We start from the raw sequence: 14,908 nt of genomic DNA, 5'->3' as shown, positions 1-14,908 counted from the left end.
CAATGGCTCTGCAATCTCCTCCCTTGCTTCCCAGAGAATCCTAGGATAAATGCCATCAGGCCCAGGGGACTTATCTATTTTCACCCTTTCCAGAATTTCCAACACCTCTTCTCTACATACCTCAAAGCCATCCATTCTACTTAATTGTGACTCAGTACTCACATTGACAACAATGTCCTGTTCCTGATTGAATACTGACGAAAAGTATTCATTCAGTGTCTCTCCAATCTCTTCAGCCTCCACACGCAACTTCCCACTACTATCCTTGACTGGACCTATTCCTACCTTAGTCATTCTTTTATTCCTGACATACCTATAGAAAGCCTTAGGGTTTTCCCTAATCCTACCAACTAAGGACCTTTCATCTCCCCTCCTTGCTGCTCTTAGCTCTCTCTTCAGGTCCTTCCTGGCTACCTTATAACTCTCAATCGCCCCAATTGAACCTTCACGCCTCATCTTTACATAGGCCGCCCTCTTCCATTTAACAAGGGATTCCAATTCCTTATTAAACCACGGCTCCCTCACACGACCCTTTCCTCCCTGCCTGACGGGCACATACTTATCAAGGACACTCAATAGTTGCTCCTTGAACAAGCTCCACATATCAATTACACCCTTGCCTTGAAGCTTACTTTTCCAGGCCACACATCCTAAGTCATGCCTCACAGCATCATAATTTCCCTGCCCCCATCTATAACTCTTGCCCTGTAGTGCACACTTATCCCTCTCCATCACTAGAGTAAAGGTCACCGAATTGTGGTCACTGTCCCCAAAGTGCTCACCTACCTCTAATTCTAACACCTAGCCTGGTTCATTACCCAGAACCAAATCCAGTATGGCCTCACCTCTTGTTGGCCTATCTACATATTGTGTCAGGAAACCCTCCTGCACACATTGGACAAACACTGACCCATCTAACGAACTTGAGCTGTAGCTTTCCCAATTAATATCAGGAAAGTTCAAGTCCCCCATAACAACCACCCTATTACTTTCTCTCTTCTCTTGAATCATCCTCGCAATCCTTTCTTCTACATTTCTAGGACTATTAGGAGGCCTGTAAAACACTCCTAACAGGGTGACCTCACCTTTCCTATTCCTAACCTCAGCCCAAACTACCTCAGATGGCGAGTCTTCATCCATCGTCCTTTCCACCGCTGTAATACTATCTTTGACAAGCAATGCCACACCTCCCCCTCTTTTACCCCCACCTCTGACCCTACTAAAACATTTAAACCCTGGAACCTGCAACAGCCAATCCTGTCCCTGTTCTACCCATGTCTCCGTAATAGCCACAACATCGAAGTCCCAGGTACCAACCCACGCTGCAAGTTCACCTACCTTATTTCGTATACTTCTTGCATTGAAGTATACACACTTCAAACCACTTTCCTGTTTACAGGCACCCTCCTTTGAAATTGATGCCATGTTCCTAACCTCCCTACACTCCAGGTCCTGCACCCTAAAGCTACAGTCTGGGTTCCCATGCCCCTGCAGAGTTAGTTTAAACCCCCCCCCCCCCCCCAAGAGCACTAGCAAACCTCCCACCAAGGATACTGGTGCCCCTCAGGTTCAGGTATGGACCATCCTGTTTATAGAGGTCCCACCTTCCCCAGAAAGAACCCCAGTTATCCAAATACCAGAATCCCTCCCTCCTGCACCATCCCTGTAGCCACGCATTTAACTGTTCTCTCTCCCTATTCCTCGACTCTCTATCATGTGGCACGGGTAACAAACCAGAGACAACAACTCTGTTCGTTCTAACTCTGAGCTTCCAACCTAGCTCCCTGAAAGCCTGTCTAACATCCTCGGCACTCCTCCTACCTATGTCATTGGTGCCAATGTGGACCACGACTTCGGGCTGCTCCCCCTCCCCCTTAAGGACCCGGAAAACACGATCAGAGACGTCACGTACCCTTGCACCTGGGAGGCAACATACCAAACGTGAGTCTCTCTCATTCCCACAAAACCTCCTATCTGTGCCCCGAACTATCGAGTCCCCAATTAGTATTGCTCTGCTCTTCTCCACCCTTCCCTTCTGAGTAACGGGGACAGGCTCCGTGCCAGAGGCCTGAGCCCCGTTACTTGCCCCTGGTAAGTCATCCCCCCCACAAGTATCCAAAACGGTATACTTGTTCTTGAGGGGAACGGCCGCAGGGGGTCCCTGCACTTCTCCTGCGCGCTTTTAAAGGGAAAAAACCTACCCGGCTGCCCCTCCGGTCTTCGTCACTTCCCCCTGCTGCTCCCGCTCTTTCTGTAAAGAGAGAAAAAAACACCGCTGCCCGCTACCGGTAAGTAATTTTAAAACAAACTGTCTTACCTTAGCTGCTGCTCGCACTCAAAAAGTTACAGTCCAATAGGTTTGTTCGTAAGCACTAGCTGTCGGAGCGCCGCTCCTTCATCAGGTGGTTGTGGAATATAAGATCGTAAGATCATAAATTCAGTGTCTTACGATGTTATACTCCACAATCAACTGATGAAGGAGCAGGGCTCCGAAAGCTAGTTCTTCCAAATAAGTCTGTTGGACTATCACCAGGTGCTTTGTGATTTTTAACTTTAAAATTTGTAACAAATTCCTGCACACTGAGCATGCTCCGCGGTGTCAGCAAGTACTGCTCATGACCGCCAGTGTCAGCAAAGCACAGCACGTACTCTTGGGAGCGCGTGAGCCCCTTTCCATGGAGCAGTGTAGAACCTTGGAGGACCGGAAGGAGTCTGGTCCTCCTGCCAATCAGAGCCGGCCATTGTCGAAATGCGGAGGTTGGACCATGAGCTCTGAAGCTGCTGCTGCTCTTTTCTCTCTGCATAAGGTTAAACTTCACCCCAGATTGTAACTTCCTTCCTCTGTCTAACATTTGTGAGTACAACAGTGTTTTTCTCACCACTTTTTCATTCTGGGGTTCAAGAGTGAACCGAGGGAGCGGCCAGACTCTGGAAAAGTTGATCTCGGTCTGTGTGTCAACTTGCAAACACATGGAAAATGCAATACCACAATGTGAAGTTCTAGCCTTTGCAGTGTAAAAAAACAGCAGAAATGAGGTGCATTGTTTAAATGGTGATATGTTGAGATGCGGTGAAAAGAGATGCTGGAGATTAGAGTTGAATATTGTGGCGCTGGAAAACTACAGTAGGTCAGGCAGCAACTGAGGAGGAGGAGAGTCGACGTTTCGGGCGCGAGCCCTTCATCAGGAGTGATGTGTGGATAGACAAAGGGCCCTCAGTGTCCTTCCACACCAGTCACTGCCAGTTGTCAGAAAGTGCAGCAAGCAATGAGCAAAGCAAGTGGTATATCAGCAAGAGGAATTGAGTTCAGAAGTGGGGATGTCTTCCTGCAGTTAGGTCGGTTATTGAATGTATTCAAGGCTGAGTTCATGTGACTTTGAAGAACAAAGAATTTATAGGAGAAGGCAAGAAAATGGTTTTAAAACCAGTACAGAACAGTTACAGAGTCATACAGCACAGAAAAAATCATTCAGTCGAACCAGTCTATGCTGGAGGTGTTCTGAAAGTAAACTGGTCCCACCTGCCAATGATTGGCCCATATTGGCCCATTGGCAATTTAATGATTTGATTTTGTATCAGAGTCAATTTCAATCACTATCTCTGGTTTATGGTGTGTCAGGGTGGGATCACTGGTACCAGAATTGCATGCAATACTCCAAACGTGGGCTAACCAATGTCTTCTACAGTCGCAACATGACCTCCCGACTCCTGCACTCAGTGCACTGACCAATAAAGGCATACATATCAAACACCTTCTTCACTATGCTGTCTATGTGCGACTCCCCTTTCAAGGAACTATGAACTTACCATCGAGTCATACAGCATGGTCATGGACCTTTGGTCCAACCAGTCCATGCCAACCATAATCCCAAACTAAATCAGTCTCTCCTGCCTGCTGTTGGCCTGTATCCCTCCAAACCTTTCCTATTCATGTACTAAAACAAATGTCTTTTTATTGTACCTGCATCCACCGCTTCCTGAGGAGGTTCATTCCACACATCAACCACCCTCTGTGTAACATTAGTATTTGAATGGCAAGGATGGAGTTAAATTGAAATGGTTCATTAAAATAAGCAGCTTCTACCAAACCCCCTACAACAGGTATGTTGGCAACTCCAACTCTGGAGTCTCTCAAATCGATATTTCCATGGAGTGGAGTGGGGAGTAAAGTGTTGGATTCACAGAGGTGGGCGTCTTCTGAGAGTGGAAAGCTAAAATTAAACCCTGTGCTTTGCTTGAACTCAAACCGCATTGATGTGGAGGAGATCTAAAGGAGTTTGCAAAGTGTCCTCCCCTCCCCATGTGCCTCAGTTGCAGGGCAGCGCAGGCGCATTGCGTCCCCACCCCCACCCCATTGTGGACATCTCAACGTGGAGGTAGCCTTGTCAATTTCAGAGTGAAACTCCCTCCCTCTGGGCAACTTCTTGGAGCAAAGCAATGTCTCCCCCTTTCCATTCCTCATCCGGGGAGAGGGAGAGAGAGAGGCGTGGGGGAGTGTGGGGTGGGGTGGAGACTGTTCACTTGTAGCAACTGGAGTGACTCCATGGAGGGAGCAGGCTCTCCAAAGGTGCTCAGATGCTCTCTGTCCCTCTCAAAGGTATTTTCCTTGTGTATTCCCTCAGTTTGGCACGTATAGAGTTTGAATCCTGGAAAAGGTTTACTTCTTTCCTCATGTTCAGAATTAGAAGGGTAGTTTCTCATGGAACTGAGCAGTATTTAAGGGATTGGCACATTGATTTCAAAGGTAGACATATGTTGCATATCTGATATTGTTGGCTATTATAAAAACTTTGATGTCATCACCCGTTTCGGGGGCATGTTTGGAGGAGTCCTCCAAGAATTCGGAGCTAAAAATCACAACACCAGGTTATAGTCCAACAGGTTTAATTGGAAGCACACTAGCTTTCGGAGCGACGCTCCTTCATCAGGTGATACTGGAGGGCTCGATCGTAACACAGAATTTGTAGCAAAACTTTACAGTGTGATGTAACTAAAATTATACATTGAAAAATTGATTGTCTGTTAAGCCTTTCATCTGTTAGAATACAGTGATCGTTTCACTTCTTTCATGTGTAAATCACAAAACCCTTTTTTTATAAAGTTGCATTCTCGGGTTAGCTATTAACAATGGTGATAGCTCGACCATATGTTGAAGGTGTTAGCCCCTTGTATTCTCTGTCTATGACCTGATGTTTAGATTGTTATCTCACGTTTTGGATTAGAATCAGAGTTTTACATAAATTCATGCAGTTTTGAGCTCAGAGTTCTCCATGAATGTATGCAGTTTTTGAGCAAAGTGCAATGTAACTCTGCAAGTACAAATTCACCCCACAAAATATATGTGTGCATGTGGGTCTTTGTGTGTGCGTCTGTGTCTGTCTGGGGTAGGGTGTGTGTGTGTGCGCGTGCGTCTGTGTCTGTCTGGGGTAGGGCGTGTGTGTGCGTCTGTGTCTGTCTGGGGTAGGGTGTGTGTGTGTGCGCGTGCGTCTGTGTCTGTCTGGGGTAGGGCGTGTGTGTGCGTCTGTGTCTGTCTGGGGTAGGGTGTGTGTGTGTGCGCGTGCGTCTGTGTCTGTCTGGGGTAGGGCGTGTGTGTGCGCGTGCGTCTGTGTCTGTCTGGGGTAGGGCGTGTGTGTGCGCGTGCGTCTGTGTCTGTCTGGGGTAGGGCGTGTGTGCGCGCGTGCGTCTGTGTCTGTCTGGGGTAGGGCGTGTGTGCGCGCGTGCGTCTGTGTCTGTCTGGGGTAGGGCGTGTGTGCGCGCGTGCGTCTGTGTCTGTCTGGGGTAGGGCGTGTGTGCGCGCGTGCGTCTGTGTCTGTCTGGGGTAGGGCGTGTGTGCGCGCGTGCGTCTGTGTCTGTCTGGGGTAGGGCGTGTGTGCGCGCGTGCGTCTGTGTCTGTCTGGGGTAGGGCGTGTGTGCGCGCGTGCGTCTGTGTCTGTCTGGGGTAGGGCGTGTGTGCGCGCGTGCGTCTGTGTCTGTCTGGGGTAGGGCGTGTGTGCGCGCGTGCGTCTGTGTCTGTCTGGGGTAGGGCGTGTGTGCGCGCGTGCGTCTGTGTCTGTCTGGGGTAGGGCGTGTGTGCGCGCGTGCGTCTGTGTCTGTCTGGGGTAGGGCGTGTGTGCGCGCGTGCGTCTGTGTCTGTCTGGGGTAGGGCGTGTGCGCGCGCGTGCGTCTGTGTCTGTCTGGGGTAGGGTGTGTGCGCGCGCGTGCGTCTGTGTCTGTCTGGGGTAGGGTGTGTGCGCGCGCGTGCGTCTGTGTCTGTCTGGGGTAGGGTGTGTGCGCGCGCGTGCGTCTGTGTCTGTCTGGGGTAGGGTGTGTGCGCGCGCGTGCGTCTGTGTCTGTCTGGGGTAGGGTGTGTGCGCGCGCGTGCGTCTGTGTCTGTCTGGGGTAGGGTGTGTGCGCGCGCGTGCGTCTGTGTCTGTCTGGGGTAGGGTGTGTGCGCGCGCGTGCGTCTGTGTCTGTCTGGGGTAGGGTGTGTGCGCGCGCGTGCGTCTGTGTCTGTCTGGGGTAGGGTGTGTGCGCGCGCGTGCGTCTGTGTCTGTCTGGGGTAGGGTGTGTGCGCGCGCGTGCGTCTGTGTCTGTCTGGGGTAGGGTGTGTGCGCGCGCGTGCGTCTGTGTCTGTCTGGGGTAGGGTGTGTGCGCGCGCGTGCGTCTGTGTCTGTCTGGGGTAGGGTGTGTGTGCGCGCGTGCGTCTGTGTCTGTCTGGGGTAGGGTGTGTGTGCGCGCGTGCGTCTGTGTCTGTCTGGGGTAGGGTGTGCGTGTGTGCATGTGCATAAAATCAAGTAGTAATCATGACTACTATCGACACCACTAACCGCCGGCTTAAAGTGGAGAGGATCTCCAAGAAGATCGCACATATCGACACAGACATCAAGTTTCTACAGGAATGCAGGCAAGATCCCGAAAGGATTACAGATCTCGAACCCACTTAGGTCAACCTACAACACAGACTACGCAGAGAGACTTTGCCACTGCACCTCTCGTAAACTTCTCAATCATCTCGTGCACCAACTCTACAGCAGTCGCCACAACCTTGAAATTCAGATGGAGTCCACACTCTCAGCCTGCACACAGGATACATCAGTACAATTACGTGACATTGCCAAACAGACAAGGTGACAAAACTACACCACGTACATGCACGCCAAGAACCAAAAACTGGAGAAGCTTGGCATTCTCACCAGTAATAGCAAAGCCCGCCCTGAAACCACAGTAGACAACATTATCACTGCGGGGAAGTCTATTGTCAACTTATCGGACCACACCCTTCGACCGGAAGAGATTGAAGTCCTGAGTTGGGGTCTCAACTTCTGTCCCCCCACCAAAATGGACTCGTTGGTTCTGGCAGCAGACACAGAGGAGTTCATCAGACGAATGAGACTCCGGGAATTCTTTCAAGGTGCCGGCAGTGATCCCACGGAGTCCACTGATGAACGAGAACAGTCATCACAGGGATCTGTAGAAGAGCGACCAAAGAAGGTGTCAACATGGACCCCACCGGAGGGCCGCTGCTCTGGGCTTGACATGTATGCTCAAACTGTCAGGAAATATCTAAATGCCAGATTCATCAGCCATACCCACAAGGTAGAGCAAAACATCACCCGTTCACAATGCAATGCCATCCAGGCTCTCAAAACCAATCACAACATTGTCATCAAACCAGCAGATAAAGGAGGAGCCATTGTCATTCAGAATAGAACAGATTACTGCAAGGAAGTGTACCGACAACTGAACAACCAGGAACACTACAGGCAACTACCAGCTGATCCGACTAAAGAACACACCCAAGAATTAAACACACTGATCAGAACTTTGGATCCAGTCCTTCTGAGTTTCCTACGCGCCCTCATCCCACATATTTCTCGTGAAGGCGACTTCTACTGCCTTCCAAAAGGTACACAAAGCCAACACACCGGGACGTCCCATCGTGTCGGGCAATGGGACCCTATGTGAGAATCTCTCTCGCTATGTGAAAGGCATCTTGAAACCTATTGTACAGGGGATCTCCAGCTTCTGTCGCGACACTATGGATTTCTTACAGAAACTCAGCACCCACGGACCAATCGAACAGGGAACATTCCACGTCACAATGGACGTTTCCGCACTCTACACCAGCATCCCCCACAATGATGGCATCGCAGCAACAGCCTCAGTACTCAACACCAACAACTGCCAGTCTCCAAACACCATCCTACAACTGATCCGCTTTATCCTCGATCACAACGTCTTCACCTTTGACAACCAATTCTTCATCCAGACACACAGAACAGCCATGGGGACCAAATTTGCACCCCAATATGCCAACATTTTTATGCACAGGTTCGAACAAGATTTCTTCTCTATGCAGGATCTCCAACCGACATTGTGCACCAGGTACATTGATGACATTTTCTTCCTCTGGACCCATGGCGATGAGTCACTGATAAAACTACACAGTGACATCAACAAGTTTCATCCCACCATCAAACTCACCATGGACTACTCTCAACTGTCTGTCTCATTCTTGGACACATGCGTCTCCATCAAGGATGGACATCTCAGCACCACACTCTACTGCAAACCCACAGACAACCTCACAATGCTACACTTCTCCAGCTTCCACCCAAAACATTAAAACAGCCATTCCCTATGGACAAGCCCTACGCATACACCAGATCTGCTCAGATGAGGAGGAACGTGACGGAGACCTGGAAGTACTCAAGGATGCCCTCACAAGATCGGGGTACGATGCTCAACCAATCAACCAACCAGTTCCAATGTGCCACAGCGAAGAACCGTAATGACCTCCTCAGGAGTCAGACACGTGCTGCAACTGACAGGGTACCCTTCGTTGTTCAGTACTTCCCAGGGCCTGAAAAATTACGCCATGTCCTTGGTGACCTGCAACACATTATCAATGAGGATGAGCACCTCACCAAGACCTTCCCCACACCTCCACTACTTGCCTTTAAACAACCGCCAAACCTCAAACAGATCATTGTTTGTAGCAAACTGCCCGGCTCTCAGGACAACTCCATGCAACCCTGTCACGGTGGACGCTGCAAGACGTGTCAGATTGTGGACATAGATACCACTATTATGCGTTGGAACACCTCCCACCTTGTACATGGCAGATACTCATGTCACTCAGCCAACGTTGTCTATCTTATACATTGCAGGCAAGGATGCCCGGAGGCATGGTACATTGGGGAAACCGAGCAAAGGCTACGACAACGGATGAATGGGCACCGCACAACAATCAACAGACAGGAGGGTTCCCTCCCAGTTGGGGAACACTTCAGTGATCCAGGACATTCAGCGTCAAACCTTCGGGTGACCGTCCTCTAAGGTGGATTTCGGGACAGGCAGCAGAGGAAAGTGGCCGAGCAGAGGCTGATAGCTAAGTTCGGTACCCATAGGGAGGGCCTCAACCGGGACCTTGGGTTCATGTCACATTACAGGTGATCACCATTGCACTACACACCCAGAGATATTCCTATACACACACACACACACACTCAGACATGCACCCCCTCACAGACTTAAGACACTCTGCACTCACTACACACACACTTTCTCAAACTTGCAAACCCCACCCCAGACAGACAGACACACACACACAGACAGACAAAGACCCACATGCACACATATATTTTGTGGGGTGAATTTTTACTTGCAGAGTTACATTGCAATTTGCTCAAAAACTGCATACATTCATGTAGAACTCTGAGCTTAAAAACTGCATGAATTTATGTAAAACTCTGTTATCTCACTTTTTAGATTAGAATCAATCTAAACATCAGGTCATAGACAGAGAACACAGGGGGCTAACTCCTTCAACATATTGTCTAGCTATCACCATTGTTAACAGCTAACCCGAGAATGCAACTTTTAAAAAAAGGGTTTTGTGATTTACACATGAAAGAAGTGAAACTATCACTGTATTCTGACAGATGAAAGGCTTAACAGACAATCAATTTTTCAATGTATAATTTCAGTTACATCACACTGCAAATTTTTGCTATAAATTCTGTGTTACGATCGAGCCCTCCACTATCACCTGATGAAGGAGCGTCGCTCCGAAAGCTAGTGTGCTTCCAATTATAGCTGTTGAACTATAACCTGGTGTTGTGTGATTTTTAACTTTGTACACCCCAGTCCAACACCAGCATCTCCAAATCATGACCCACCAAAATAAAGTCGTGATGCGTACCTTCCGTGCAGCCAGGAGCATGCACGTTTTCTTCCTGACACCGGCAGTATGCGCTCTGGCGATGCTGACAGAATTTAAGTGTCCAAATGCCAAGTGAAGTAAAAATAGGGGAGATTCACAATTTTTTTCCCCCGGTGATATTTACCTTTCCAACACGCCTCATGATTTTATAATTCGAAATAAGGTCACCCGTCAACCTGTGGTCGTCAATAAGGTGACCAGAACTGTACTCCCAATCTTAGCCACATATCCCAATCTTGAATCAGACTGGTTCTATTAACCAAAGTAGAAATTTATAAAATATTACATGGATTGACTGCCTGCAGTTTGTGTGCTTTTTGAGCAAAATTGAATATGGCTTCACCAATATTGCAAAAATCCTGTACAACCTCAACATGATGTCCCGATTCTTACACTGAACGGCTTTAACAATGACTGCAAGTGTGCTAAACGCCTCTTTCACCAACCTGTCTACCACTGATGCAACTTTCAAAGAATTATGTACCTGATTTGGCGATGCTGGTGTTGGACTGAGGTGTGCAAAGTTAAAATTCACACAACACCAGGTGATACTCCCAACAGGCTAATTTGCAAGCACAGCTTTTGGAGCCCTGCTCCTTCATCAGGCAGTTGTGTCTTATGATCCTGCTCCACAAACACCCAATGAAGAAGCTCGTGCTGCCAACCTGATGATGTGTGAATTTTAACTTTATGTACCGAACTCCTCCACCCCACCCCATGTCTCTGTTCTACAAGATGAAGCAGGGCTCTGCCATTAACTGTACAAGTCCTGTCCTTCCTTGTTTTAGTAGAATGCAACTCCTTGCCTTCATCTGTTACTCTCTCAGACACACCCAATACTCTCACCGTCTCACAGGTTTATACTCCATCCATCACACACTTCATTAGCATGCATGCATAAATTCGCATGCACACACAAGTCTCTGGAGTGAATTTGCATTTGCAGAATTATATTTGCAGATATATTCAATTTTGCTCAAAAAGCACACAAACTGCAGGCAGTGAATCCATGTAATATTTTATAAATTCCTACTTTGGTTAATAGAACCAGTCTGATTCAAGATTGGGATATAGACTCGAACCTCACATCTTTTTTGCGTATCTGAGCTGAGATGTCACCTATTTTTATAAAACCTTAAACCATTTCAAGAAGGTGAATTAAAAATAGTTCAGGGGTTTACATATTAACAAACTGAAACCTGCAACCCATGGTAAAAGATGAAATACTAATCCACAATCTAGATTTGTACAATATATCCTATCAGTTGTATGACACTGTGAGCTTTTGTTCTAAATTCGGTGCCTTATGATCCTGCTCCACAGCTACCTGATGGAGTAGCATTCTGAAACCTAGTGCTTCCAAATAAACCTGTTGGACTTTAATCTGGTGTTATGTGATTTTTAACTTTATCCACCATAGTGGACACAGCCCACACCTCCCAGCGCTGCCAGGAAACTGTACAATGCCGATGACATGATGTAGTACCTGCACTCCTGAAAAATTTACAATTTCTAACAATACTGGCTACTCATTCACTGCTGCAATCGGTACACAACATTGGAAACATAGTACAGGAGGTTATAAGAAATGAGCACAGCAGGTCAGGCAGCAACCGAGGAGCAGGAACATCAACGTTGCCCGAAATGTCGATTTTCCTGTTCCTCGGATGCTGCCTGACCTGCTGTGCTTTGCCAGCACCACTCTAATCTCCAGCATCTGAGTTCTCACTTTCACTTGTAAGAAATGAGCAGTTTTAAAACAAAAACCTGTCGCAGTTCAAAGCTCTCAGTGAGAGTCTGAGCTCGGTGGGAAGTTCAGGTAATCTTTATTGCGACCCAACTTTGTTACAGCTTCAGAAGCTCCCAGCAGAAAGATGTACAAAAAGTAGCAATTTTTAAACAACAGCTCAAGGTCAAAGTGCACACACCCACTCCAACCCCTCACTTTCTTCATTATTGGTCAGCACCAAGTTGTCCCTTTGTAATTGGATCCTTGGTACAGCCTTAACCCGGAGGAAGTATTGCCTCACTCAGCAATTTCAACCCAGTCCCTGTCTCCAAGTAAGTTGGACGGGCAGGTGTAGAGTCAACCACAATGCTGTGGGTCTGGAGTTACGTGTAGGCCAGACTGGGTAAAGGATGCAGCTGGGACGACTGAGTGAATCCTCTCCCACAATGACAGTTTCCTTCCCTAAAAAGGAACTGAGTGAATCAGATGGGGGTTTTCTTCCACCCCCAGCCCACCGTCAATGGTTTAATCGTTAAATTCCAACCTCCAGATTTCAGACCAAATTCCAATTCCACCATCTGTCACGGTGGGAATCGAACTGGGAGCCCTGGAATTGGGTTGATAGTTCAGTCGGTAATGATGGCCGTTAGTCCTTCAATCCCCCTGCAATGGCACGTGAACTCACAGGTGGGAGGAGTGGGTGAAGGCCTTCCCACACTCGGGACAGCTGAAGGGGCCTCTTCCCCCCTGTAGACCCGCTGGTGGGTCAGCAGGTTGAAGGAATTGCTCAAGGCCTTCCTACACTCAGGGCAGCTGAAGGGCCTGTCCCCCGTGTGGACCCGCTGGTGGGTCAGCAGAGCAGAGGAATGGCTGAAGGCCTTCCCGCACTGGGGGCAGATGAAGGGCCTGTCCCCCGTGTGGACCCGCCGGTGGGTCAGCAGGTTGGAAGCCTTGGTAAAGGCCTTCCCGCACTCAGGGCAGCTGAAGGGCCTCTCCCCTGTGTGGACCCGCTGGTGGGTCAGCAGGTTGGAGGAATTGATGAAGGCTTTCCCACACTTGGGACGGAAGAACGGCCTCTCCCCCGTGTGGATCCGCCGGTGGGTTAGCAAGTTGGAGGCCTGGGTAAAGGCCTTCCCACACTCAGGGCAGCTGAAGGGCCTCTCCCCTGTGTGGACCCGCTGGTGGGTCAGCAGAGCAGAGGAATGGCTGAAGGCCTTCTCGCACTTTGGGCAGCTGAAGGGCCTCTCTCCCGTGTGGATCCGCCGGTGGGTCAGTAGGTTGGAGGCCTGGGTAAAGGCCTTCCCACACTCAGGGCAGCTGAAGGGCCTCTCCCCTGTGTGGACACGCTGGTGGGTCAGCAGGGTGGCGGCCTGGGTAAAGGCCTTTCCACACTCTGGGCAGCTGAAGGGTGACACCCCTGTGTGGACCCGCAGGTGGGTCAGCAGATTGGAGGTCTTGGTAAAGGCCTTCCCGCACTCAGGGCAGCTGAAGGGCCTCTCCCCTGTGTGAACCCGCTGGTGGGTCAGCAGGTTGGAGGAATTGATAAAGGCCTTCCCACACACAGGACAGGAGAACGGCCTCTCCCCCGTGTGGATCCGCTGGTGGGTCAGCAGGTCGGAGGAACTGATAAAGGCCTTCCCACACTCGGGGCAGGAGAACGGCCTCTCCCCGGTGTGACTACGCCAATGAATCTCCAGGGCAGACGGGACACAGAAGCCTTTCCCACAGTCGTCACATTTCCACCGTTTCTCCACGGGACGGGATTCCTCAGGTTTCTCCATGGCCAAAGCTTCAGCCGCACATAAATGTGTGTACAGCCCCTCCTCGGCGTGAATTGCTCTTTCTGGGCTGTACAACTGTTTCAGGCTCCACTCTCCATGTACTGCAACGGTAGGGTCTCTCAGCCAGTCCCACTGATGCTGAAAACGTACTCAAACAGGAACCACAAAGCTTTGCTCCTTCTCACAGAATCATAGTTGAAAACAGTTGCGGTCCCGATGGATTGAGTGACTGTCAGACATTGACGTCAAAGTGAGGACTGCAGACGCTGGAGAGTCAGAGTCAAAAAGTGCAGCGCTGGTAAAGCACGGCAGCATCCGAGGAGCAGGAGAGTCAACTTTTCGGGTAGAAGGCCTTCATCTGTTAATTTTGAAACTTCCGCCATCAGATCTTCAAATACTCTGTAAAAATAGATTACAAAAGTCATCACTGTCAGTGCAGGGTAGAAATTCTGAACAAGCAATTCTACTTTCTGTGGAATATTCTTTTCTTTTGTTATTCCACAAAATTGAAAGCACCATCCCACTCTCTCTCCCCCTCCGTTCTCACACCGCTCTAACTAATTCCCCTGAAGGAGCTGATTCAGGATCTTACAGGGGCAGAAAAGCAAAAACATCAAGACTGACATCTCTCTGAATTTTGGATACCTCCACCTGAAAGTTAATATCTTTCACAACACTGGGATCCTGCTGAGAGTGAGCAGGTCTGATTTTTGGGAAGCAAAAAAAAAGTTTGTGACAATCCCTTGTCTTCAGAGAATCCCCACAGTGTGGAAGCAGGCCACTCAGCCCAAATATTCCACACTGTCCCTCCGAAGGGTAACCCAGCCACACCCATTCCCTTACCCCCTATTTCTCAGCATTTACCCCCTGATTAATGTGCCTAACGTGCATGTCCCTGGGCACTATGTAATTTAGCACAGTCAATCCATTCTAACCTGGACAAAGTTAAAAATCACACAACATCGGGTTATAGTTCAACAGGTTTATTTGGAAGCACTCGCTTTCAGAGTGCTGATCCTTCATCAGGTGACTGTGGATGAATAAGGTCATAAGGGTGGCATGGTGACACAGTGGTTAGCACTGCTACCTCACAGTGCCAGAGACCCGGGTTCAATTCCAGCCTCGGGCAACTGTCTGTGTGGAGTTTGCATTCTCCCCATGTCTGTGTGGGCACCCTCTGGGTGCTCCGGTTTC

General features: G+C 49.2%; 1 protein-coding gene across 1 annotated transcript in view; it reads right to left on the bottom strand.

Moving 5' to 3' along the window:
- LOC148142932 (uncharacterized) overlaps nt 1-14,908 on the bottom strand; it is a 98,425-nt gene that overhangs the window by 69,306 nt on the left and 14,211 nt on the right. Inside the window, exon 2 of the mRNA XM_087975764.1 lies at nt 12,617-14,113. Coding sequence (XP_087831890.1) covers nt 12,617-13,714 — 1,098 coding nt within the window. The 5' untranslated portion in view covers nt 13,715-14,113. The remainder of the gene's footprint in view (nt 1-12,616; nt 14,114-14,908) is intronic.

The sequence above is a fragment of the Chiloscyllium plagiosum genome, unplaced genomic scaffold, assembly GCF_037043375.1.
Source record: "Chiloscyllium plagiosum isolate Xiang-an unplaced genomic scaffold, Cpla_swu_hap1 HiC_scaffold_27, whole genome shotgun sequence".
Classification (NCBI taxonomy): Eukaryota; Metazoa; Chordata; class Chondrichthyes; order Orectolobiformes; family Hemiscylliidae; genus Chiloscyllium; species Chiloscyllium plagiosum.
This window is presented reverse-complemented; position numbering and strand designations above follow the sequence as displayed.